Source organism: Eleutherodactylus coqui, chromosome 7, assembly GCF_035609145.1.
Source record: "Eleutherodactylus coqui strain aEleCoq1 chromosome 7, aEleCoq1.hap1, whole genome shotgun sequence".
In the NCBI taxonomy this organism is placed as follows: Eukaryota; Metazoa; Chordata; class Amphibia; order Anura; family Eleutherodactylidae; genus Eleutherodactylus; species Eleutherodactylus coqui.
The window spans coordinates 82,713,859-82,740,173 of record NC_089843.1 but is presented as its reverse complement, the minus strand read 5'-3'; the positions used below and the strand labels follow the sequence as shown (position 1 = coordinate 82,740,173).

The window sequence follows — 26,315 nt, the reverse complement described above, 5'->3', positions numbered from 1 at the left end:
ATGACATTTGATCAGCCGAAAAAGATGGACCAACCCATTATTGAGTAGGTGTTTCTAATGCAGTGATAGTTCACTGCATTAGGAACCCAAAGCAGGTACTACAGGTATTACTACGTCTGCATTTTAATGTTTCTTGTTTAGTTATTGTTGTGAAGGTCAGAAGGTAAAATTCCACTGCCAATAGACACTGTAGAGCGAGTTCTGAATCTACAGTATGAAGTTAGCAGCTTAATCCCATGAAGGACTCTTACTTTGATCCTCAGACAGACCGAAAGGTTTAAAACCCCTCTGAAGTGAACAACTGCTAGGAAATTATAATGACATTGGAGCAGCTTTCAACAAGGCGAAAAACTGCCATTCATACCGCAGTGTAAGATTGTTATATAGAGGACAGGCAGGTTAGAAAGTCAAAGACCTGACTGAAATACAATGCAGACGTCTGTCCCAGTTAAAATATGCTGGGATTGATGACTGAATACAGTACTTTTAATTACGGAATGCTCCATATCGAAGGGCAGTAATTAGTGCCCAGTGGGGACTGCAGCTACACAGGCATAAATGAGTGCAATAAACTCTGTATTTCATTAACTATATGACAATAATGACTTTAGGGTGGGAGTTGGTTCAAAGTCTAAGCCAGCACTTAATCATTGGCATCTGATTCTCAGATTTATTCCTTTTTAATTACGGTAATTTGTTGGAAGAAGGTCTCAGACTCCTCCAGCAGCACAGTGTAAGATTTTATAGAAATGAACCCACTTACAGCCAGTGACAGATTCCTGTAACTGATTCTTCTTACACAGATCTTGCCTTGGAACCACTCCAGCAACTTATTGTAAGTCATTTTAGTCCAGGCTCACACGAGCATATTGGAATTGCGTTGTATGCGTTTATAATACGCGGTACATCGTGGCAATTCAAATACATAGATGTTTGCTGTTTCACTCACACTAGTGTTTATTCATTGCATATACGTAATATGCATGTAAAAAATGCAGCCTATTCTATTTTACTGTGTATTACGCGCAGAAGAGCCCTTTTCTCTATGGTGTGTACAAAACGCTGTACATATGCAATTACATTGCATATGTGCGGTATTTAGAAGCAACATCGCGAAGCAACAGAAGAAAACTCACACAGAGTAAATGCTGTGGAAATTCTGCAGCATTTACAGTATAAGCCATGTGGAGAAGATTTCTAAAATCTCCTTCTTAGGGTTCGGTCACACGAGCGCATAAACGGCGCGTTTTTGCGCCCAATCGTATAAACAAGACCATCTAAGGCATTGGTTTGCAATGTATTTGTTCACACGGGCGATTTGACGGCGCGTAAAAACGGCAACCCGAAAAAAACGGAACATACGCGACCGAAATACGCGCCAACGCATATTCGATGGCCGAAAAGACAGTTTGCAAAGTAGGAAAAACCGATAATACGCTTTCTAGCTCTGGTCATGATCGCCGAAAAACGTTCTTTCCGGCGATTAAACGCTGCTCACGTGCAAACGTAAATACGCCTATGCTCGTGTGACCGCGCCCTAATAGTAAGAAAATTTTCTGCACAAAATGGTAAAAAACCCTCTGGATTCTAAACATGCAGCATGCGCTTTAATTCTGTGGATTTACGCAGTGGATTTCAACACTTGAAGTGTTAGGGTGCCCACCCACTGGCGTTTTTTTTCACTGCGAAATTCGCAGGTTTCTTTTTTCTGCAGGGGGTCTATGGGACTTGTAATGTAAAAATCGCGATCGCGCAAAATCGCGATTTACCGCGATATCGCGATTTTGCGCGATCGCGATTTTAGCTTTGCATGTCCCATAGCCCAAAGACCCCTGCAGAAAAAAAAAAATGCTGCGAATTTCGCAGTAAAAAAACGCTAGTGGGTGGGCACCCTTAGGGCGCCCACCCACTGGCGTTTGCGATTTTCGTGCGTGAAAGACGGAGCGTTTTCGGCGCATTTTTGGCGCGTTTTTCGCGGCATTTTCGAGGCTTTTTCCGTTAATTTACATTGACATTCATGGGTGCATTAAGAGAAAAATAAGGACACATATGCAACTGACAGTTCCTATGTTAAAAATTGCAACGGACTGAAAAAAAAAACCCCAGTGGACAGGAGTACATTCAAAACTAATTGCTCTTGAGAAAAAACGCAAAACGCAAAGGAAAAAAAATCGCCAGTGGGTGGGCGCCCTTAGGGTTAAAATTCACATTCACTTAAAAAACACAGCTAAATTTGCACCATATTAGATTTGGATACTACAGATTTTCTTAAAATTTTCTGCAGGTTTATCGTTGTGGAAGGCCCGCCATGAATATGGCCGGTTTGAAGGTAAAGTCGTGTTGCCTTTGGATATTTTATGATACAAGAAACAACCATTTCAAGATAACCCAAAAGAATACAGCAACAACCATAAATAAGGTGCACAGAGCCACACACAAAGTATAGTATCAATAACAATCAAAGAGAGCAAAAGATAAGCGTGTATCAATTAAATCTGCACTCACAGTATTAGAGAAAATTATACAAGGAAAATAAGGCAAAAATATACTTTGTTCCATGATACACAGAAGAACAGAGAAACATAAAATCAGTTAAAAGTACCAACCCTCTATTTCAATGTGGCTCCGTGGGATCCATGAGATTATGGAGATGGAGGACCTTTCAGCATCCATCAAAGACACACAGGAAAAGTTCTCAAAAGCATGGTACTATTGGATTGAGTTTCAAAACTCAGAGGAGTATAAAAATCTATACGCTCAGTGAACTCCCTGGGCGCCGTATCGGTTCCCAAATCTGAGCCATAATCCCGGCGTTCCCAGGTTCTAATTACCCTAGCTAATAAAATAATAATAAAACAACAAAATATAGGGGCTTGGTCGGGGATTGAGGGCAAAAAAAAAATATTTTTAATTTTTTTTTTGTTCCCTATGAGTCTCCTGCCGTTCCATTTTCCCAATCCTTGCCCCCCCCCCCTCCTTTTTTCCTCCCAGTTGTACCCTACCCCCCTCTTCTCAAAGGTCTAGGAGCCAATGGACAATTCCCAAGTAAATAGGATAGTTTGGTTAATTAAGTAATTCAATATAAGTGTTCTAATTTTGGTTAAATTTTACAAGGATTAAGCAAAGAATCTGTTACAGTGTACGTCAGTTAACAGTTTACCAAAACTTTGAAGCAAGATTTGTGTTGTCTTAAGACCATGTTTTACTGTATTTCTTTTCTGAAAATAAATAAAGAATTTTTTAAAAAAACGTACCAACCGGTCCAAAAGTAAAAAACAGTAGATGGCAACCCCCAAAAAATGACTGCCTCAGTCAATGTAAGACTCTTGCCATTACATATCGCCAATAGAACATGTACGGGAACATCTGGGACATCAACTTTGACAGCCTAAGAGTTTGCATGATTTAGAGCAGTGGTCCCCAACCTTTTTGGCACCAGGGACCGGCTTCAAGCAAGACCATTTTTACAAGGCCCGGCAGGGTTGGGCGGGACATGGGCGGAGCTTTGGTTATAGTGGGTGGGGTTATGAAGGGGGCGGGGTTATGAAGGGGGTTGGAGTTTAGTGCATTCTTATTTAGTTATGACATTAGAATGTCCTGGCAGTACACACATAGGGTAGTGTATAATCCCCCCCCCCCAGAACACACATAGGGCAGCATATAATTTATCTCCCCCCCCCCAGTAATAGACAGCCCCCATCCCTCAGTAATAGACAGCCCCCACCTCTCAGTAATTAGCAGCCCCTCCCCCTGTAATAAGCAGGTCCCCCCCCAGTAATAAGCAGGTCCCCCCCCCAGTAATAGGCAGCGCCCCACCCCCAGTAATAGGCAGCGCCCCCCCCAAGTAATAGGCAGCACCCCCCCCCCAAGTAATAGGCAGCCTCCTTAGTAATAGGCAGCCCCTTCCCCTGTAATAAGTAGTCCCCACCCCAGTAATAAGCAGCCCCCCCCAGTAAGCAATCCCCCCCAGTAATACGCAGGTCCCCCCCCCCAGTAATAACCAGCCCCCACAGTAATAAGCAACCCCATTCCCCTGTAATAAGAACACCCCCCCCCCCAGTAATAAGCAGGTTCCCCCCAGTAATAAGCAGGCCCCCCCCCCCAGTAATAGGCAGCCCCTTCCCCTGTAATAAGTAGCCCCCCCCCCAGTAATAAGCAGCCCCCCCAGTAAGCAACCCCTCCAGTAATAAGCAGGTCCCCCCCCCAGTAATAGGCAGCCCCCCCCCGTAATAGGCAGCCCCCCAGTAATAGGCAGCCCCTTCCCCTGTAATAAGTAGCCCCCCCCCCAGTAATAAGCAGCCCCCCCAGAAAGCAACCCCTCCAGTAATAAGCAGGTCCCCCCCCCAGTAATAGGCAGCCCCCCCGTAATAGGCAGCCCCCCAGTAATAGGCAGCCCCTTCCCCTGTAATAAGTAGCCCCCCCCAGTAATAAGCAGCCCCTTCCCCTGTAATAAGTAGCCCTCCCCCCAGTAATAAGCACACCCCCTCCCCCCTCCCCAGTAAGCAACCCCCCAGTAATAAGCAGGTCCCCCCTGTAATAAGCAGGTCCCCCAGTAGTAAGTAGCCCCCCCAGTAATAGGCAGCCCCTTCCCCAGTAATAACCAGCCCCCCCAGTAATAGGCAGCCCCTTCCCCTGTAATAAGTAGCCCCCAGTAATAACCAGCCCCCCCCCCCCCAGTAATAGGCAGCCCCTTCCCCTGTAATAAGTAGCCCCCAGTAATTGGCAGCCCCTTCCCCTGTAATAAGTAGCCCCCCAGTAATAGGCAGCCCCTTCCCCTGTAATAAGTAGCCCCCAGTAATAACCAGCCCCCCCCCAGTAATAGGCAGCCCCTTCCCCTGTAATAAGTAGCCCCCAGTAATAACCAGCCCTCCCAGTAATTGGCAGCCCCTTCCCCTGTAATAAGTAGCCCCCCAACCCATATACTTACCTCCTCCCTGCTGTCGCTCTCTGTCTGCTTGCCCTGACGTCAGCCCGGAACGCTTCCTCCCCGAGTCCTCTCCTGCGGAACTAATGAGCAGGGGACTCGGGGAAGAGTATCCTGGCTGCACAGACGTCAGTGTGCGCCGGCATCAGCGCGATTACCAGCGGGGAGCTGCGGCGCCCTCGCTGGTAATCGCATCGGTGGTCAGCGGCGTCGGCACGCCGCGGGCCACATAGCACAAGGCGGGCCTTGTGTTTAGAGTAAAAGTTCCCGGCGGTGCCGCGGACCGGCGCTAAGCATCCAACGGCCCGGCGGTTGGGGACCCCTGATTTAGAGGCTCTGTTACAGCAAATCTGGACAGCTATGCTGCAGGATACCATACAGAACCTGTATGTCTCCATGCCCGCCTGTATCACATCTTGTATCCAAGCTAGAAGTGGTACAACATGGTACTAGAACCTCCATGTCCACCCATATCAGATCTTGTATCCAAGCTAGACGCGGGCCCAACAGGGGACTAGAGATTCCATGCCCCCCATATCACATCTTGTATCTAAGCTAGAGGCGACCCAACAGAGTACTAGAGCCTCCATGCCCGCCCATATCACATCTTGTATCCAAGTTAGAGGCGATACAATAGGGTGCTAGAGCCTCCATGCCCCCCATTTCACATCTTGTATCCAAGCTAGAGGTGGTACAACAGGGTACTAGAGCCTCCATGCCCACCCGTATCACTTCTTGTATCTAAGTTAGAGGTGGTACAACAGGGTACTAGAGCCTCCATGACCCCCGTATCACATCTTGCATTCAAGCTAGAGGGGGTACAACAGAGTACTAGAGCCTCCATGCCCGCCCATATCACATCTTGTATCCAAGCTAGAGGCGGTACAACAGGGTACTAGAGCCTCCATGCCGCCCGTAGCACATCTTGTATCCAGCTAGAGGCAGTACAACAGGGTACTAGAGCCTTCATGTCTACCCATATCACATCTTGTATCCAAGCTAGAGGCGGTACAACAGGGTACTAGAGCCTCCATGCCCCCCGTATGACATCTTGTATCCAAGCTAGAGGCAGTACAACAGGGTACTAGAGCCTCCATGCTGTCCGTATCACATCTTGTATCCAAGCTAGAGGCGGTACAACAGGGTACTAGAGCCTCCATGCCCGCCCATATCACATCTTGTATCCAAGCTAGAGGCGGTACAACAGGGTACTAGAGCCTCCATGTCTGCCTGTATTACATATTGTATCCAGCTAGAGGCAGTACAACAGGGTACTAGAGCCTCCATGCCCGCCTGTATCACATCTTGTATCCAAGCTAGAGGCAGTACAACTGGGTGCTAGAGCCTCCCTTCAAATGCTCAGTTTTCTACAATAAATTCTCCTTTTACTCTGATATTTTAATCACTTTATTATATCAACGTTACAATCACAGAGAAAGTTTCATTTGATTCCAACAACTTCTTAGGAGCTTCATTTTTTTTAACAATTAGTGTATACTAGATTTACATTGTAATGGGAAGAGTCTAATATTGACTGAAGGAAGGAATTTTGGGGTTGCCATTTACTCTTTTGGTAACTTGTTGGCTACTTGTGGACTGGTTGGTACTTTAAATTGATTTTATGTTTGTCTGTTTTCTTGTGTAACATGAAATAAAGTATATTTTTGCTGGATTTTCCCTGTATAGTTTTCTTTGATTGGGTGAGAGCACATTTTTTAAGCCTACTGTATACACACTGGTATTATTGTACCTTGACGCCACCGGAGGCTAGGGGTTTGACAGGAGGAACGCCCCTCTCACACCCCTAGCTCCCGATGGGGTGAAGGTAGAAAGGTCCTAGCAGCACAGTCTGCATGCATGTTTCCCAGCGCTGCAGCCTTAGCCTCAGCCTTATTATAGTAGTTAGCCTTACATTACTACCTGTAAATGCTGCCATGTTAGGGGTGTAACACGGCAGCATTTACATGTAATAATGTAAGGCTAACTACTATAGTAAGTCTGAGGCTAGGGTTGCAGCGCTGGGAAACATACATGCAGACACTGCAGCATGTCTTCTCCGTGCCTCCCAGCATTTGAGGCAAGCGTGAGAGGTGGGTGGCCTCTCCCTCTCCGTTCCGCATGCAACCTTCCTCCCCAGCTGAGGGCTCGTGCTGGACACCGCCTGTCACCGCCGGGCCACAACCGTGATCGGTCATGGCTGTTCCAGGGTAACCACTGTCACTTGGATATGGGCTCCATGCTGCAGAACTTTGGGGGGTTGAAGCTTGTGGGCTGCCGCCGGTGAAGGAGCATTCTCCTGGGGCTGGGCGCCAGCAGCAGCAGCGGCCACTGCATGCCTTTTCTATTACAGTTTAGTGGCATTGCAGGACCTGCTATTGAACAGCCTTTGCAGCCAATCAGGTACCGTCAATCTTGACTCCACCAGGAATTCCTGGTGGCGTCAATATACAATAATACCATACACACTTATATTTTGCTCTCTGTTATTGATGAGAAACAACTAAACAATGTTTGTACTAGAGATGAGCGAACGCGTTCGTCCGAGCTTGATATTCGTGCGAATATTAGGGTGTTCGGGATGTTCGTTATTCGTAACGAACACCATGCGGTGTTCTGGTTACTTTCACTTCCTTCCCTGAGACGTTAGCGCGCTTTTCTGGCCAATTGAAAGACAGGGAAGGCATTACAACTTCCCCCTGCAACGTTTAAGCCCTATACCACCCCCCTGCTGTGAGTGGCTGGCGAGATCAGGTGTTCGCCTAATATAAAAGTCGGCCCCTCCCGCGGCTCGCCTCAGATGCGGTGTGAGTTAGATGAGGGACAGTGCTGTTTATACCGGAGCTGCTGTAGGGAAAGAATTGGTAGTTAGTGTAGGCTTCAAGACCCCCCAAAGGTCCTTATTAGGGCCACTGATAGCTGTGTGTTGGCTGCTGTTAGCAGTGGCATTTTTTTTTTTCTCAAAATCGCCTCTGCAGACCGTTGCACCTGGCATTAGGGACAGAAGTGCTGCATAGGCAGGGAGAGTGTTAGGAGTGAGTGTAGCCTTCAAGAACCTCAACGGTCCTTTCTAGGGCCATATTTATCCGTGTGCAGTACTGTCCAGGCTGCTGTTAGCTGTGCTGCATTTTTTTTGGGCTTCTCAAAATCGCCTCTGCAGAGCATTCCACCCTCCATTGATACTGCAGGGAAAGAATTGTATAGGCAGGGCCACAACACAGTTATTATTCATAGAATATACGCAGTGCTGCCTTTTGGTGGGAAAAAACTGAAAACAAATCTATTTGTCCAGCCTCTGTCCGTCCTAAGGGCTGTGGACACGTGTGAGCTGCGTGAAAAACATTGCTAAATCATACGCACCCAGCTACGCTTTACTGCTGGCTTCGCCATTTGCTTTCCTTAATTGGGAAAAAAAATACCTGCTCTGCCAGAGTTATAATAACTCTGCTACCCTCACGTTCTGTGACACATAAGCAGGGACACAGCACAGTTATTAAACTTCTCATGTTCATAGAATATACGCAGTGCTGCCTTTTGGTGGGAAAAAACTGAAAACAAATCTATTTGTCCAGCCTCTGTCCGTCCTTACGGGCGGTGGAGACGTGTGAGCTGCGTGAAGAACAGTGCTAAATCATACACACCCAGCTACGCTTTACTGCTGGCTTCGCCATTTGCTTTCCTTAATTGGGAAAAAAAATACCTGCTCTGCCAGAGTTATAATAACTCTGCTACCCTCACGTTCTGTGACACATAAGCAGGGACACAACACAGTTATTAAACTTCTCATGTTCATAGAATATACGCAGTGCTGCCTTTTGGTGGGAAAAAACTGAAAACAAATCTATTTGTCCAGCCTCTGTCCGTCCTTACGGGCGGTGGAGACGTGTGAGCTGCGTGAAGAACAGTGCTAAATCATACGCACCCAGCTACGCTTTACTGCTGGCTTCGCCATTTGCTTTCCTTAATTGGGAAAAAAAATACCTGCTCTGCCAGAGTTATAATAACTCTGCTACCCTCACGTTCTGTGACACATAAGCAGGGACACAGCACAGTTATTAAACTTAGATAATTCATTCACTAGAGGCAGTGGGGCCTTTCGTTTTCCAAAAAGGGCAAAAATTATATTTGGCCTGCAGTCTTGCGCCAATTTATTTCCTGCCTGTGAAATCAAATCACTGGTAATACAGCATGCTGAGGGGTAGGGGTAGGCCTAGAGGACGTGGACGCGGCCGAGGACACGGAGGGCCAAGTCAGGGTGTGGGCACAGGCCAAGCTCCTGATCCAGGTGTGTCGCAGCCGACTGCTGCGCGATTAGGAGAGAGGCACGTTTCTGGCGTCCCCACATTCATCGCCCAATTAATGGGTCCACGCGGGAGACGGTTATTAGAAAATGAGCAGTGTGAGCAGGTCCTGTCCTGGATGGCAGAAAGTGCTTCGAGCAACCTATCGTCTACCCGCAGTTCTGCGCCGTCCACTGCTGCCAATCCGAATCCTCTGTCTGCTGCTCCTCCTTCCTCCCAGCCTCCTCACTCCACTACAATAACACCTGCTCAGGAGCGGGAGCACTCCCAGGAACTGTTCTCGGGCCCCTGCTTAGATTGGGCAGCAGCGGTTCCTCTCCCACCAGAGGAGTTTATCGTCACTGATGCCCAACCATTCGAAAGTTCCCGGGGTCCGGGGGAAGAGGTTGGGGACTTCCGCCAACTGTCTCAAGAACTTTCTGTGGGTGAGGAGGACGATGACGATCAGACACAGTTGTCTTGCAGTGAGGTAGTAGTAAGGGCAGTAAGTCCCAGGGAGCAGCGCACAGAGGATTCGGAGGAAGAGCAGCAGGACGATGAGGTGACTGACCCCACCTGGTGTGCAACGCTTACTCAGGAGGACAGGTCTTCAGAGGGGGAGTCAAGGGCATCAGCAGGGCAGGTTGCAAGAGGCAGTGCAGTGGCCAGGGGTAGAGGCAGGGCCAGACCGAATAATCCACCAAGTGTTTCCCAAAGCGCCCCCTCGCGCCATGCCACCCTGCGGAGGCCGAGGTGCTCTAAGGTCTGGCAGTTTTTCACAGAGACGCCTGACGACCGACGAACAGTGGTGTGCAACCTTTGTCGCGCAAAGCTCAGCCGGGGAGCCAACACCAACAGCCTCACCACCACCACCATGCGCAGACATATGATGGCCAAGCACCCCGCAAGGTGGGACAAAGGCCGTTCACCGCCTCCGGTTTGCACCCCTGCCTCTCCCCCTGTGCCCCAACCTGCCACTGAGATGCAACCCCCCTCTCAGGACACAGGCACTACCGCCTCATGGCCTGCACCCACACCCTCATCTCCGCTGTCCTCGGCCCCATCCAGCAGTGTAGTTCAGCGCACCGTTCAGCCGTCGCTTGCGCAAGTGTTCGAGCGCAAGCGCAAGTACGCCGCCACGCACCCGCACGCTCAAACGTTAACCGTCCGCATAGCAAAATTCATCAGCCTTGAGATGCTGCCGTATAGGGTTGTGGAAACGGAGTCCTTCAAAAGTATCATGGAGGCGGCGGCCCCGCGCTACTCAGTTCCCAGTCGCCACTACTTTTCCCGATGTGCCGTCCCAGCCCTGCACGACCACGTCTCCCGCAACATTGTGCGCGCCCTCACCAACGCGGTTACTGCCACGGTCCACTTAACTACGGACACGTGGACAAGCACAGGCGGGCAGGGCCACTACATCTCCCTGACGGCACATTGGGTGAATTTAGTGGAGGCTAGGACAGAGTCAGAGCCTGGGACCGCTCACGTCCTACCCACCCCCAGAATTGCGGGCCCCAGCTCGGTGCTGGTATCTGCGGAGGTGTATGCTTCCTCCACTAAAGCACCCTCCTCCTCCTCCTCCTCCTCTGTCTCACAATCAAGATGTGTTAGCAGCAGCATGTCGCCAGCAGTCGGTGTCGCGCGGTGTGGCAGCACAGCGGTGGGCAAGCGTCAGCAGGCCGTGCTGAAACTACTCAGCTTAGGCGATAAGAGGCACACGGCCCACGAACTGCTGCAGGGTCTGACACAGCAGACCGACCGCTGGCTTGCGCCGCTGAGCCTCCAACCGGGCATGGTCGTGTGTGACAACGGCCGTAACCTGGTGGCGGCTCTGCAGCTCGGCAGCCTCACGCACGTGCCATGCCTGGCCCACGTCTTTAATTTGGTGGTTCAGCGCTTTCTGAAAAGCTACCCACGCTTGTCAGACCTGCTCGTAAAGGCGCGCCGGCTCTGTGCACATTTCCGCAAGTCCCACACGGACGCTGCCACCCTGCGCACCCTGCAACATCACTTTAAGCTGCCAGTGCACCGACTGCTGTGCGACGTGCCCACACGGTGGAACTCTACGCTCCACATGTTGGCCAGGCTCTATGAACAACGTAGAGCTATAGTCGAATACCAACTCCAACATGGGCGGCGCAGTGGGAGTCAGCCTCCTCAATTCCTTTCAGAAGAGTGGGCCTGGTTGGCAGACATCTGCCATGTCCTTGGTAATTTTGAGGAGTCTACCCAGGTGGTGAGCGGCGATGCTACAATCATTAGCGTCACCATTCCTCTGCTATGCATCTTGAGAAATTCCCTGCAAACCATAAAGGCAGCTGCTTTGCGCTCGGAAACGGGGGCGGGGGAAGACAGTATGCCGCTGGATAGTCAGGGCACCCTCCTGTCTATTTCTCAGCGCGTACAGGAGGAGGAGGAGGAGCATGAGGAGGATGAGGAGGAGGGGGAAGAGACAGCTTGGCCCGCTGCTGACGGTACACCGGCTGATTGCCTGTCATCCTTTCAGCGTGTATGGCCTGAGGAGGAGGAGGAGGAGGAGGAGGATCCTGATAGTGATCTTCCTAGTGAAGACAGCCATGTGTTGCGTACAGGTACCTTGGCACACATGGCTGACTTCATGTTAGGATGCCTTTCTCGTGACCCTCGCGTTGCACGCATTCTGGCCACGACGGATTACTGGGTGTACACACTGCTCGATCCACGGTATAAGGAGAACCTGCCCACTCTGATTCCCGAAGAGGAAAGGGGTTCGAGAGTGTTGCTATACCACAGGACCCTTGCGGACAAGCTGATGGTAAAATTCCCAGCCGACAGCGCTAGTGGCAGAAGGCGCAGTACCGAGGGCAAGGTAGAAGGGGATGTGCGTAGATCGAGCAGCATGTACATCCCAGGCAGTGCAACAGTCTTTAAGGGCCTGGCCAGCTTTATGGCTCCCCACCAAGACTGTGTCACCGCTCCCCAGTCACGGCTGAGTCGGCGGGAGCACTGTAAAAGGATGGTGAGGGAGTACGTAGCGGATCGCACGACCATCCTTGGTGACGCCTCTGCCCCCTACAACTACTGGGTGTCGAAGCTGGACACGTGGCCTGAACTAGCCCTGTATGCCCTTGAGGTGCTTGCTTGTCCTGCGGCTAGCGTCTTGTCGGAAAGGGTGTTTAGTGCGGCTGGGGGAATCATCACAGATAAGCGTAGCCGCTTGTCAACCGACAGTGCCGACAGGCTAACACTCATCAAGATGAACAAAGGCTGGATTTCCCCAGACTTCTGTTCTCCACCAGCGGACAGCAGCGATACGTAAGCAATACGTAGGCTGCACCCACGGATGGAAGCTACGTTCTCTCTCACCATCCAAAACGGGGACATTTCTGCTTCATCAATCTGTGTCTAATATTCCTCCTCCTCCTCCTCCTGCTCCTCCTCGTGAAACCTCACGTAATCACGCTGAACGGGCAATTTTTCTTAGGGCCACAAGGCTCACTCAAATAATTTTTCAGAACAATTTTTATAAGTTTCAATGCGCTTAAAAGCATTGGAACTTTAACTTGAACCAATTTTTCGTTACACTGGGCTGCCTCCAGGCCTAGTTACCACTTAAGCCACATTAACCAAAGCGATTAATGGGTTTCACCTGCCCTCTTGGCTGGCCATGGCCAATTTTTGGGATGTACATTAGTACTGTTGATACAGCAATTTTTGTGGGCCCTCGCCTACAGTGTAATCAAATTAATTTTTAGCCCACCTGCATTACAGCTGACGTTACCTCAGCTGTGTTGGGCAATGCAATGGGATATTTTTATGTACCGCCGGTGGGTTCCAGGGAGCCACCCATGCTGTAGGTGCACACTGAGTTTTTAATACATCACTACACTTCTAAAGAACCCGTCTGACTGGGCCATGCAGTGTGGGCCGAAGCCCACCTGTATTACGCACGACATTACTACCTCAGCTGTGTTGGGCAATGCAATGGGATATTTCTATGTACCGCCGGTGGCTTCCTGGCACCCACCCATGCTGTAGGTGCACACAGAGTTTTTACTACATCTGTACACTTATAAAGAACCCCAGTCAGACTGGGGCATGCAGTGTGGGCCGAAGCCCACCTGCATTAAGCACGACATTACTACCTCAGCTGTGTTGGGCAATGCAATGGGATATTTTTATGTACCGCCGGTGGGTTCCAGGGAGCCACCCATGCTGTAGGTGCACACTGAGTTTTTAATACATCTGTACACTTCTAAAGAACCCGTCTGACTGGGCCATGCAGTGTGGGCCGAAGCCCACCTGTATTACGCACGACATTACTACCTCAGCTGTGTTGGGCAATGCAATGGGATATTTCTATGTACCGCCGGTGGCTTCCTGGCACCCACCTAGGCAGTGGGTCCACAGGGAGTTTAACCTACATGTGTCCACTTGTAAAGAACCCCAGTCTGACTGGGGCATGCAGTGTGGGCCGAAACCCACCTGCATTAACCCTTTCCAGTCCACTGTGTGACCTGTGAAGACATTAGGGTTTAAGGCTGTACAGCTCCGTTGTTGGTAGACGTCCGTCGGGGTTCTCTTACTGCATATTGCCAGCCTCTCTGCTGTCGGAGCCTATCCTACGTGTCAGCTCATGCAGTACTGGCTTTAGCCAGCATATAACGCCGTTGTATAACGGCAGAAAAAGAGTAAGCCCCCTAGGAAAACCATATACAAATTGGATTGGAAAGGGTTAAGCACAACATTACTACCTCAGCTGTGTTGGGCAATGCAATGGGATATTTCTATGTACCGCCGGTGGCTTCCTGGCACCCACCTAGGCAGTGGGTCCACAGGGAGTTTAACCTACATGTGTCCACTTCTAAAGAACCCCAGTCAGACTGGGGCATGCAGTGTGGGCCGAAACCCACCTGCATTAAACACGACATTACTACCTCAGCTGTGTTGGGCACTGCAATGGGATATTTCTGTGTACCGCCGGTGGGTTCCAGGGAGCCACCCATGCTGTGGGTCGACAGGGACTTCACAATAGGGAGTTGTACCTGCCTGTGTCTATGAATTAAAAAGCCCGGTCTGACTGGGGCATGCAGACACCTTGACAGAATGAATAGTGTGTGGCACATAGGTTCCCCATTGCTATGCCCACGTGTGCAGCTCCTGATGGCGGTGGCACAGGATTCTATTTCTCATTGCTTCTGTACAGCATTGTGGGCTATCGCTCCGCCACTTTTAAAGAGGGTCGCTGCCTAGCCGTGCCAACCTCTGCAGTGTGTGCCTGCGGTCCCTCGTCATGGCAGACGCAATTCTAAATAGACATGAGCGTGGTGTGGCATGAGGGCAGCTGAAGGCTGCCCAGGGACACTTTGGTGTGCGCTGTGGGGGGGGAGGGGGGGCGGTTGGGCAGCATGTAACCCAGGAGAAGTGTCAGTGGAGTGTCATGCAGGCAGTGATTGTGCTTTGTTGGAGGTAGTGTGGTGCTTAGCAAAGGTATGCCATGCTAATGAGGGCTTTTCAGAAGTAAAAGTTGTTGGGGGGGGGGGGGGGGGGCCCACTCTTGCCGGTATTGTGGCTTAATAGTGGGACCCGTGAACTTGAGATGCAGCCCAACATGTAGCCCCTCGCCTGCCCTATCCGTTTCTGTGTCATTCCCATCACTTTCTTGAATTGCCCAGATTTTCACACATGAAAACCTTAGCGAGCATCGGCGAAATACAAAAATGCTCTGGTCGCCCATTGACTTCAATGGGGTTCGTTGTTCGAAATGAACCCTCGAGCATCACGGGAAGTTCGTTCCGAATAACGAACACCCGAACATTTTGGTGTTCGCTCATCTCTAGTTTGTACAGTATCTTCAGTGCACCTCATGCAGTTAATTATGACTTAACGATTGCACTTAAATCTTTAGATAAGTTGTAATAACTTGACTTTTGCTCTGTACTTTGCGACTCTATGATTTTGCTGTTATACCCTTTCTTCCATTGCTGACCCCTGATGTTCACCTAATGAGCTGATTTTGGCAGATTGGACCCCACATGCAGGATTCCTGCAGTGGAATTCGACCTGGTGCCTAGCTGATGACCCCAGCGTGGCTGTCCTCTGTCTTCTCCTCTGCTGCGGATGTGCCGGTCGACACGACGGCGCACATGCACAGTACAGAGGACGCCAAGCTATCACTATGGCGATGATGTGGCTCCTGCGACCATTCTGCAATGATGATTGCAGAATGGCCACGGAACGGACGGCTTCAGTTTACTTCAATGGAAGCTGGCTGTGCGTAGCCTGCACAAAATCGCAGCATGCTGAGAACAGAAAATCGCAATCAATTTCCGCTCCTGGGCAGGAAATCACGTATTGTCATAGCATGCTATGGGCTGGATTTGCTGCAGAATCTGGAGGCAGAATCCGGCTTTCGCAATGCAAATCTGCCCGTGTGCACGCTGCCTTGCTATAACTACTTCCCAACCTGATATCTAAGTGCAACCTATTTTGCCTGTTCATTTTATAGAGCAGCAATACATGTAAGTAAATCCAAGGCTACAGTGTCTCTGCAGTCACGGACATAGTCAGTTATAGTTACCTGGATTAAAGGAAAGAGTAGACCAACAGCAAAATTGCAGATCCAGTTGACGGAACCAGCAATCATAAAGGCTGCGGGACGCTGAGATTGCTGAAAAAACTCTCCTACCAGGACAAAAGGAATGCCACCTTTAATGAGAAAAGACATGAAAATATGAGTAAAGTGCAAGTGTTATATAATATTAGGTTCAGTATGATGCAAAATATTACAGATATTGCCACCAAAGCGTAAATGACTCTAGAGGATTGAGATGTAAACTATGGAGCTCTAAAGCCTATGATTAACTCTAACCAGCTCCACTTTGACCATCCATAATGATGGGAATTGTGTTGAAGTTTGCTCCTACTGTTCCTAATATGGTCATTAATGAATTAGTCTTTTATATTTAACAGTTGACAAAAACTGTTCTCTGCTTTTTAGCTACCAACACTTTTGACCCGGAAAAATTATTTTAGATATAGTAGTGGTTACCTTGAGTTTAAAAAGTTGCACTAAGGGCTTATTCAGACAGGTGTATATCCGTTGGGTTTTCACGCTCGGCCGATATACGCTGCCCCTCTCTGCAAGGGGAGGAGGCAGTACAAGATGAGAGCTAATGCACTGAGATCCCACCCTCTCTCGACCTCTCGCCATTGTTTCCATTGGGGGGAAGGAAAGGGGGCGGAACTTAGCTCGCTCAATCCCACCCATGGCAAACAGTGGCAAGGGGGGAGGAGAGGGTGCGGGAGCTCAGTGCACTAGCTCCCGTCCCATCTCACCCCGCCTCCTTCCCTTGCAGAGAGGGGTAGCGTATATCGGCTGGGCGTGAAAACCCGACCGATATACACCCGTTTGAATAAGCCCTAAGTTTGAAGGCTAAAGGCTGAAAACTAGAGATGAGCGAACGTACTCGGATAAGCACTACTCGTCCGAGTAATGTGCTTTATCCAAGTACCTCCCAGCTCGTCCTGAAAGATTCGGGACGCGCTGCGGAGCGGGGAGCTGCAGGGGAGAGCGGGGAGGAACGGAGGGGAGATCTTTCTCTCCTTCTCTCCCGCCCGCTCTCCCCTGCTCCCCGCTGCGAGTCACCTGTCAGCAGCGGAGCGCCCCAAATCTTTCAGGACGAGCGGCGAGATACTCAGATAAAGCAAATTACTCGGACGAGTAGTGCTTATCCGAGTACGTTCGCTCATCTCTACTGAAAACGTTATTCCTTCATCCGTTTTTAGATCTCTTGATACACAATTTACAACCTACTCCTAGAATTAGACTATTCTCACTTGAGTGTTCCACCCAGTAATAGATACTGGATGTGAGATCTGTATACCCAGGATGCTGCTGCCTTCACTAGCTCTCATGTGTCAGCACAGTTTCATTCCAATACTTATTGTACTTCCGTTTCCACAGCCCATTAGGGATCTCTTTCCCATTGTGCTAACAGACACTGATGCTAAAGAATGTGTGATTTCACCCCTCCTGCAGATTTTACAGTATTTGTGCTTTACTTTTTATTTACAGTTAGATACAATGCAGCCTGTGTAATCTGCCATTCCTGATAACTTGGATGCTTTACCCCCTCTTCAGACTCTAATCTGCTCCCTGTCCATCCTGCTATCACTAAAACTGAGAGAATGGAGTGTTCCAGCAGAGAGTGTGACACAGCCAGAAGCAATGCTATGGGATCTATGTTTGAAGCAGCAAGATAGCTTGTCATATTAAAAGGGCTGTCCGAGTTATAGTTTATAGGCAAAGCCCCTTCTGCATGCATTTACAAATAGTGATATATTCACTTCTCCCTGCTCCCTTTGTGTGACGCAGGAGAGGCTAGTATATCACAATTTGCTACTTTACTGCATGCAGAAGGGCTTTTACTGGAAAACTAGAACTCCGACAACCTCTTTAATGAATGCAAAGGTTTCTATATCATTTAAAGGGAACCTGTCAACTCCTATGAGCCCTATAAGGTTGAGTTCACACAGGATGGAATATTTTGCAACAACGTTGTGGTATATACCGTCGGGCAAAATATTCAGCACCGATATCCGCATTACTAATGTGCAGATTTTGATGCGGAATTGAAAATGGCAGAATTTTGCCAGCAATTCTGCATCAAAATCTGCAGTAATACGTGTTGATTTTGGGGGGGAATTCTGGGATGGCATATTCCTCAATGCTGTTGCAGTATATATTCCGACCCGTGTGAAACCGCGCCAAGCTGAGCTACCTTCTTCATTCCCCTGCTGCGCACTGTGCTATACAAACTGCATAGGCATGTGCATAGAATGAGAGAAGAAATTCTCTTATTCTATACGCAAGCTAAGTAGTCTAGCGGATGCATTCATCAGCGGCTGTGACAAAGCATAGCGAGGGAGTAGAGGAGAAGGTAGATATAATACATCCCCGTGTTCAGCATATCAATTCCTAGGAGCCCATAAGTTTAGTTTAGAAGTTTTTATTCCTCATATTCAAAATCATCCCCTATCCACAGACAAGCCCGAACCAAAGGCAGATATCTGTAGGAATCTCAGTCAGACATTTGGGGCAGTTTCAGTTGTTGTCTGGACCCGTTGTTAGTAATACTTGGAAAGTCTTTTTACACCGAACAATAAGACATTATCAGCAGCAGTCTGGCCTTGGTCATCCCAGGCGCCTGATCCAGGCTCAGACCAATCAGTGCTTTATTGTTCTAACTTGTCATCCACTTTTCCTAAACCAACTGAGAACAATACGTTGCATAGAAAATGGCTATATGAAGCCTGTAGTATGTGACCATTCTAAAAAGTTCTAATTAAACGGCCAAACAAGTAAAACAAGGGCTTGTTGTGGGAAATCCCTTTTGTAGAACCTATCAGTAATGGATAATAAAAATTATAATTTTTTATGATTTCGTTACATAGCAAAATCACAGAGAAGCAGTTATATATTTACCAATGTACTGATACAAGAGGGGAGGTAGAAACACCCCATCCCTCAGCATGAATACTGCTATATGGAGGAGCATTGCACAGGTGGAAAGAACAACCACTCACACACATACCTTATACTGGGGGGGCTGCTTAGTACTATACTTGCACATAGGTAGCTGCACACAGAGAATACAAAGGTTTCCAGGGAAAGGTGTAACTTGAAGCTCCCGGGCCCCAATGCAAAATCTGTAACAGGGAACCAACTATAATGCTTTATCCATAGTACTGGGCTATCTATATGGAGAGGAGAGGCCTTATAGGCCCCCTAAGGCTCCTGGGTTTGGGTGCAACTGCATCCCCTAAAGTTATGCCACTGCTTCCAGGCCAATTGATACGTGTAGTTCACCATGCAGTGCCAGTGTAGTTGACTTCTGATGTGCGGGGCAGCCCGCTGAAATGAAACGTGGCGTTATTAAGAGGATGTAAGCCTGCATGGTGCACTAAACCTATCATGTGTCCTGGCAGCCTTTGTATGCTCCGTGTGCAAGTACTAAGCAGCCCTCACCCTAAGGCTGGATTCACACGAACGTATATCGGCTCGGTTTTCACGCTGAGCCGATATATGTCGTCCTCATCTGCAAGGGGGGGGGGTGGAAGAGCCAGGAGCAGGAAATGAGCTCCCGCCCCCTCTTTGCCTCCTCTCCGCCCCTCTGCACCATTTGCAATGAAAGGAGGTGGGGCGGGGGCAGGGCTAAGTTCCGAGAATTAGCCCCTGCCCCCGTCCCACCTCTCCCCATTGCAAATAGTGCAGAGGGGCGGAGAGGAAGCAGAGAGGGGGCGGGAGCTCAGTTCCTGCTCCTGGCTCTTCCATCCCCCCCCCCCCCCCCGCAGATGAGGACGATGTATATTGGCTCAGTGTGAAAACCAAGCCGATATATGTTCGTGTGAATCCAGCCTAAGGGCTAAGTCAGACCGGCTTTTTTTCTTGCACAAAATGCATGCGTAAAAATAAATTGCGTGACTGAAACATGCGTCATGCTGAAAAAAAACCGCACAGTGCAGCATGTTCTAAGAACACAATAGCAGGCAATGTCAAGTCCTGCGTTTTTGAGAAAATTCTTTGTGAATGCAGAATGCGGATAGCCACATTTTAAAGGTACAGTGTTCTACAATTTGCATCACAGAATTTTTTGTGCATGTAAAAATCGGACATGTGACCGCTGCAATTGAAAAGCATAGGTTCTAATAGATGTGAATCGCAAGTGCAAAAAACATGCCCAGCAAAAAGACGTCCGTCTGACTGAGCCCTAAGGGCTTATTCACACGAGCGTATATGAACCGCCGTTTTCACAGCTGGCCGATATATGCTACATCTGATGCATTGGATTCCAATACATCAGATCACACAGGCGTACTCCCGCAGCGTAAAAGTGCCCGGTCAGACGCTTTTACGACGGGCAGGAAAGATAGTCCTGGAATTATCTTCCTGGCCAGACTACGGCTGCTGCCATAGACTCCTATGGGAGCCAATGACAGCAGCTGGAGAAGGGTGGTGGGAGGGAGTTTAGCAGTGTGACTGCTAAACTCCCTCCCCCTTCTCTCCTCCCCTTTGGCTGTTTGCAATGGGATGGGGTGGGGCTAAGCTTCACCGCCCCTTCCCATTGCAAACAGCTGGAGGGAAGGAGAGAGGAGGTGAGCCAGTGAGCAGGAGGGAAGGGAGACACAGCACAGCAGAGCTATGGTGGCTCCCTCCACCCGACGGCATATACGCCGAGCCCGTGCATCACATGGTAGCATATATCAGCCGGGCATTAAAACACTGTCTGATATACGCTCGCGCGAATAAGCCCTAAGGCCAGGCTCACATGAGCAGAACTTCATCGCATATTACACACTGAATGGAGGCAATGAAACTACATTAATTTTCATTGACCCATTCACATTTGTGAATATTCATTGCGTGTCATACGTGTGCAAAAATGAACCCAGCATGTTCTGTTTTGCCATGTATTACGTGCAATAAAGCCCATTGTTCTCTATTGGCACATAATAAACGCTGTACATGCGCAGTTGTGCATGACGTATGCCGTCATGAGCAGTATGAAGCGCTGCCATATGAGGCGATAGGCCAGCTCAGCTGTGGTAAAACGCTGCGTGACTCACACAGTGCTTCATGCATATGGCCATATCAGCCCGGCCTAAGGTAGGTGTTTGAGTGGCTGTTCATCAGTACTTTGCGCCTGTGCAATGCTCCTGCATTTAGCACTCAGGCTGTTCGCATGCTGAGGGATATGGTGCTTCTACCTGTATCTTGTATTAGTACATTGGTACGGATATGGCTGCTTCTCTGTAATTTTTCAGAATGGTTTTTCTGTGACTCTTCGTTACATAGCACCAACATATCCTACAGTATGATTACATGTATGGGAAGCAGGAGACATCATAAAATAAATGTGAAAGGGATGGAGAATGTAATCAGAGTCTACACTGTGATATGCGTTGACTTCTTTATGGACGTGTGAAATAACTGCACTTGTTTTGCATTGTGGATTTCACAGTTTTGTATTAAATGTCTCCACTTGTGACAATTCCTATATGTGTAGATAGTCCGGTCCGCTGCTGCAAGGGCATTGTACTAAAGGTGGAGCGCTTCAATAAAAGTAAGGACAAGGTCAGTTCTAGTAACTGCAAAAATGAACTGACAGACATGCAAGGCACTTTCCCCCAAAGCAGAATATCATCGCCTGGCCATGACTTCATCCGTACATCCTTCAGTGTAATGTGTGTCCAATATACCCTGCTCAGTATATAGACACGTACTATCCAATCGGATGCATGCTGGAAATATGGAAATGTGTGCTTCACAAAGAAAACAAAATGTATCAATTTCCATCTAGTAGAACGCCTCATTATTTTCCCCCCAAAAGGACTAATTGGCTTCTGCCTCTTGGGGTTTTTTGCCTTCCTCTGGATCAACAAGGAGGTGGAACAGGCTGATCTAGATGGACATTGTCTTCATTCGGCCTAACATACTATGTTACTATGTGCACCATTAGGATTGAAGGATAAGGCCTCATGTCCATGGGCGGGTCAGATTCTGCATGCAGGAAGACGCAGCGGGCTGTGGCCGAGTACCCTGCGTATAGAGATGAGCGAGTATATTCCTAAGGCACATTACTCGAGTGAGTAGTGCCTTAGCTGAGTATCTCCACGCTCGTCTCTAAAGATTCGGGGGGTGGCGGGGGAGAGCGGGGAGGAACAGAGGGGAGATCTCTCGCTCTCCCTCTCTCCCCCCCCCCCCCGCTCTCCGCCGCAACTCACCTGTCACCCGCCGGCCCCCGAATCTTTAGAGACGAGCGGGGAGATACTCGGCTAAGGCACTACTCGCTCCAGTAATGTGCCTTAGCAAGTATACTCGCTCATCTCTACCTGCGTACCTATCTGTGTCTTCCATTTTCTGTACTGCGGATGTGTGCGGAAGCGCCATCCGCAGTAGGAGTTTTTTTTCAAACTCCTGCTTTCTCGCGAAATCCGTGGCCCGTCTGCAATGTCAACAGGCTGCGGATCAGACGGCTTCCATTGACTTCAATGGAAGCCGTCCGCATGGAATCTGCACTAAAATAGACCATGCTGTGATTTGTTTTCTGCATGCAGCACCATGCATAAAAAAAGTTGCACATATGCAATGTAATTCCGTATACACTGCATTTCGAATGCAGCCATAAAGAAAAATAGGGCTCTTATGCACGTGATACGCAATAAAATAGAACAGGCTGCATTCTTTTTTTACGCGTAACATACGCAATAAATATACACAAGTGTGAGTGGAACAATGACAATCAATGTACTTTCATTGGCACCATTTACCGCGTATTATGCGCATATAATACACGATGCAAATACATTCGTGTGGGCCTGATACATGTTTTACATTATTGTATTAGCTAATTTTTTTTCAGTTGGATGAATACACACACAACATGTTAATGCCTTTTTTTTATGGTGTTTTCACTGCTTTTTTAGTTAAAAATGCTGCAATCAGATATAACTTCAAGGTAGCAAAATATTGTAAACTTTACTTATTTTGCTTTTTGCAATGTTTTTAGGCTCAGTATGTTTTTCATTTTTTTTAATGAAATCCTATATTTGGTGTTCTGACAGTTTTTAATAACGTTTTTTTACATAGATTTCTTTATAGAATTTCAAAAACACATGTACAAAATAAAAATAGAGCCGCCCGCAACCCTGTGCTGCTATTTCTGCACACCCCTATAGCTTCGCCCCAGCTGGGATTTTTAGTAAGATTTGAGAACAATTGAATCACCAGCATGCAATACTTTCATACATTTTGTGCTCATGAATACACCCATTAGGGACCTTTCAGATGGGACAGAATTACGCAGCAGGACGCAGCGAAATCCATTACTGCGGAATTCCACACCAAAATCTGCATTTCTATCTGCATATTTTGATGCAGAATTGCAGGCAGGATTTAAGTCATTTTCAGTTTTGCATTTCTGTAACTCCTTGGTCCACATCGTATGCTGAATCTGCTTTATGATACCTCCACCTGCGTCAGTACCATGCACTTTCATTGCTGCATGATCATTCATTGGCGGGATGGGAATATGACATTATGTTTCACTGCTTGATTCAATAGGGCTTTGGAAATGTAACAAACAAATGACTTCTAGGGATGGAGGAAATCAATTCACATAACGGATTGCTGGCTGTATTATTATCTAATGGAGTACTATAAATGGCTTATGCCTGATGGACTCCGCATAATAATTAATGCGAGAAAGTGAATTCCATTAAACAGGAGCATTTAACTTGTCAAGCACATGTTACTTAATAGACATACCTATTAAAAGAGCATTAAGTGCCAGTCTGAAAACTCACATTACACTTTCCCCAGAGATATCCTACCTTCATGTACTTCTCACTAACGTGTCCCCGGAGCACATAATGATACAAAGGACAAAGAAGATAGCAATTACCAGCACTTCTGATCTACAGTGATTGAAGAACACCAGTGAAGCCAATCCAGAGAGAATAAATAAACTTTCTGCTGGTGGTAGCGACCAACAAGTAGACAAAGGCGGTAATCTTCTTCTTATGGCCACAATTGTACACCCCCTATAAATATCGGCCCAAGAGGTGGAAATGGGATATTATGTTGTACAAACTGAGGCTTTTTTAACACGAGCCGATATACGCTACGTTGGGAAAGGAAAATCTGATGACCAGGCGCACAAATCAAACGTTTGTGCGCCCGTTCATATGGCCTAGCTGGTGCTTAGCTGCGTCCCTTCCCGCCCCCTCCCATTGCACAGAACGAGCAGGGAGGAACGACAGGTGAGCCTGCACGGGGGGAAGAGAACAGAGGGAGGGAGCCCATGCAGCGACTGACGTATTCCCGGCCCAAAAGATAGTTCCAGGACTATCTTTTGGGCCCAACGTAAAAAGGCCTGGTGCTATATTGGCTTGGCCAGGTGTTTTTGCATCTCATAAAAACGCAAAGGTGATTTGATGCATTGGAATCAAATGCATCAGATTACAGAGCATATCGGCCGGCCATGAAAACGGCTGGCCGATATGCGCTCATGTGAAAGAAGCTTAAAGGGGTTGTCCCGAGGCAGCAAGTGGGTCTATACACTTCTGTATGGCCATAATAATGCACTTTGTAATATACATTGTGCATTAATTATGAGCCATACAGAAGTTATCAAAAGTTTTTTACTTACCTGCTCCGTTGCTAGCGTCCTCGTCTCCATGGTGCCGACTAATTTTTGGCCTCCGATGGCCAAATTAGCCGCGCTTGCGCAGTCCGGGTCTTCAGCAGTCTTCTATGGAGCCGCTCGTGCCAGAGAGCGGCTCCGTGTAGCTCCGCCCCGTCACGTGCCGATTCCAGCCAATCAGGAGGCTGGAATCGGCAGTGGACCGCACAGAAGAGCTGCGGTCCACGGAGCAAGAGGTTCCCGGCGGCCATCTTCACAGGTAAGTATAGAAGTCACCGGAGCGCGGGGATCAAGGTAAGCGCTCCGGTAAGCTGTCTGTACGTCCCTGCATCGGGGTTGTCTCGCGCCGAACGGGGGGGGGGGTTGGAAAAAAAAACAACCCGTTTCGGCGCGGGACAACCCCTTTAAGGGCTCTTTCCCACGAGCGCATATCGGCCGCCCGTTTTTATCGTAGCCGCTACCGGTTGCAAATCATTCTGATGTACACTTCTCTGTCCCTTTTCCTCCATCAGAAAATAGTCAAGTAATCACTGTATTCTGCTGTCAGCAATGTCCTTTTCCAGGCGGCAGGTGTGGCATTGGTATGCAGGGGAGTGGTGGTCAGTGCCGGTAACACTGCCGCACTTCGCTCTGGCTGCTGCATCACGACGGAAGTGCAGAAAACTCTTCTTTTTTTTTTTTCAGCCAGTCAGCCAAACAGGAAGTCGTCCCCAACCACAGTGTCACCTTTCAACAGAACAACGCTCTCTGTAATCAAGCTTGGATAACTAGGGAGTAGCTGGAGGAATATAATGAATTCTGGCCCCAAAATATACCCCATTGAACATGTTTAAAATATGCTAGAAGGGGCTGTTAGATCTGCTCTCACTTATCTGCAAAATGTGCAAGAACGGATGAAGCTACTGCAGCGGACATGGGTTGAGTTGAGTGTAGAAGATGTTTGCCGTCTTGTGGAACCTGTTCCACAACATCTGAAAGCCATGACTGCCCAAAAAGGTGGAACCAACCAGTGATTGAGTCGGTGTTCCTAATGCAGTGATCGTTCAGTGGATAGGTAGATAGATAGATATGGGACTGCTTACAATTAGAATATTGTCTTTAAAGCACAGATACATTTTTCATTGCTGATAATTGTATTTTTACCTATGGATTCTGTCCAGAAAACACGCACCAATTATAACCTATTGTTCAACTAATACCCAATGTAGTTTCCCACTCAGTTCAAGCAGGGGCTCAGTAATGTGGTAGTATAACCTTTACTACTCCTTTATTTGTTTTCTACATCTAACACCCTGAGGGGCGAAGACAGACAAGCGTTTTGTTTTTTTTTAGTGTGCCTATGTGTGCAAAATAAAGCGCTTCTGATAAAACCATTGGTTCCCAATGTAGTGTTCAGATATCCGTCTTTTACAGGCGCAAAATACTTACACCTGCAAAAGATAGGACATCCGTGCGCGGGGAATGTCTGTGCTGTGCATAAAATATCCCCGTGGGGAGTCCCCTCATCACTGAACACTTTGACAGCACTGTCACGGTGTTCAGTGACAAGCTGACTCCCCGTGGGTATGACGAAATCCCCTGCTGCAGAGGTTCGCAATCTTCTCCCATTGCTTTTAATGGGGCCGACATTGCAACCGCCCCATTGAAAGCAATAGGATGCAAGCAACCCCCGCAGTGATTTTCGGTGAAGGGCTTGAAATATAAGCCCTTCCCTGAAAATCATCCCTAGCTGGTGTAGAAAATAAAAAAATATATACATCGCCTGCCCGCTGCTGTCGGGGGTTCGGCGCGTATTGCCACTTGGTCCCTGGCAGTGTTCATTGAATGACAGCTGAGCGCTGCCTGTGATTGCTCAGCCATTTATTAAATTCAATGAATGGCTGAGCGCTGCCTCTGATTGACTGAATGCTGCGACCAATCACAGGC

General features: G+C 48.3%; 1 protein-coding gene across 3 annotated transcripts in view; it reads right to left on the bottom strand.

Moving 5' to 3' along the window:
* Positions 1–26,315, bottom strand: part of SLC2A9 (solute carrier family 2 member 9) — a 293,866-nt gene that overhangs the window by 16,835 nt on the left and 250,716 nt on the right. For all 3 annotated transcript variants that reach the window (XM_066573278.1, XM_066573277.1, XM_066573279.1), the window contains one exon: positions 15,764–15,891. In XM_066573278.1, coding sequence (XP_066429375.1) covers positions 15,764–15,891 — 128 coding nt within the window. The remainder of the gene's footprint in view (positions 1–15,763; positions 15,892–26,315) is intronic.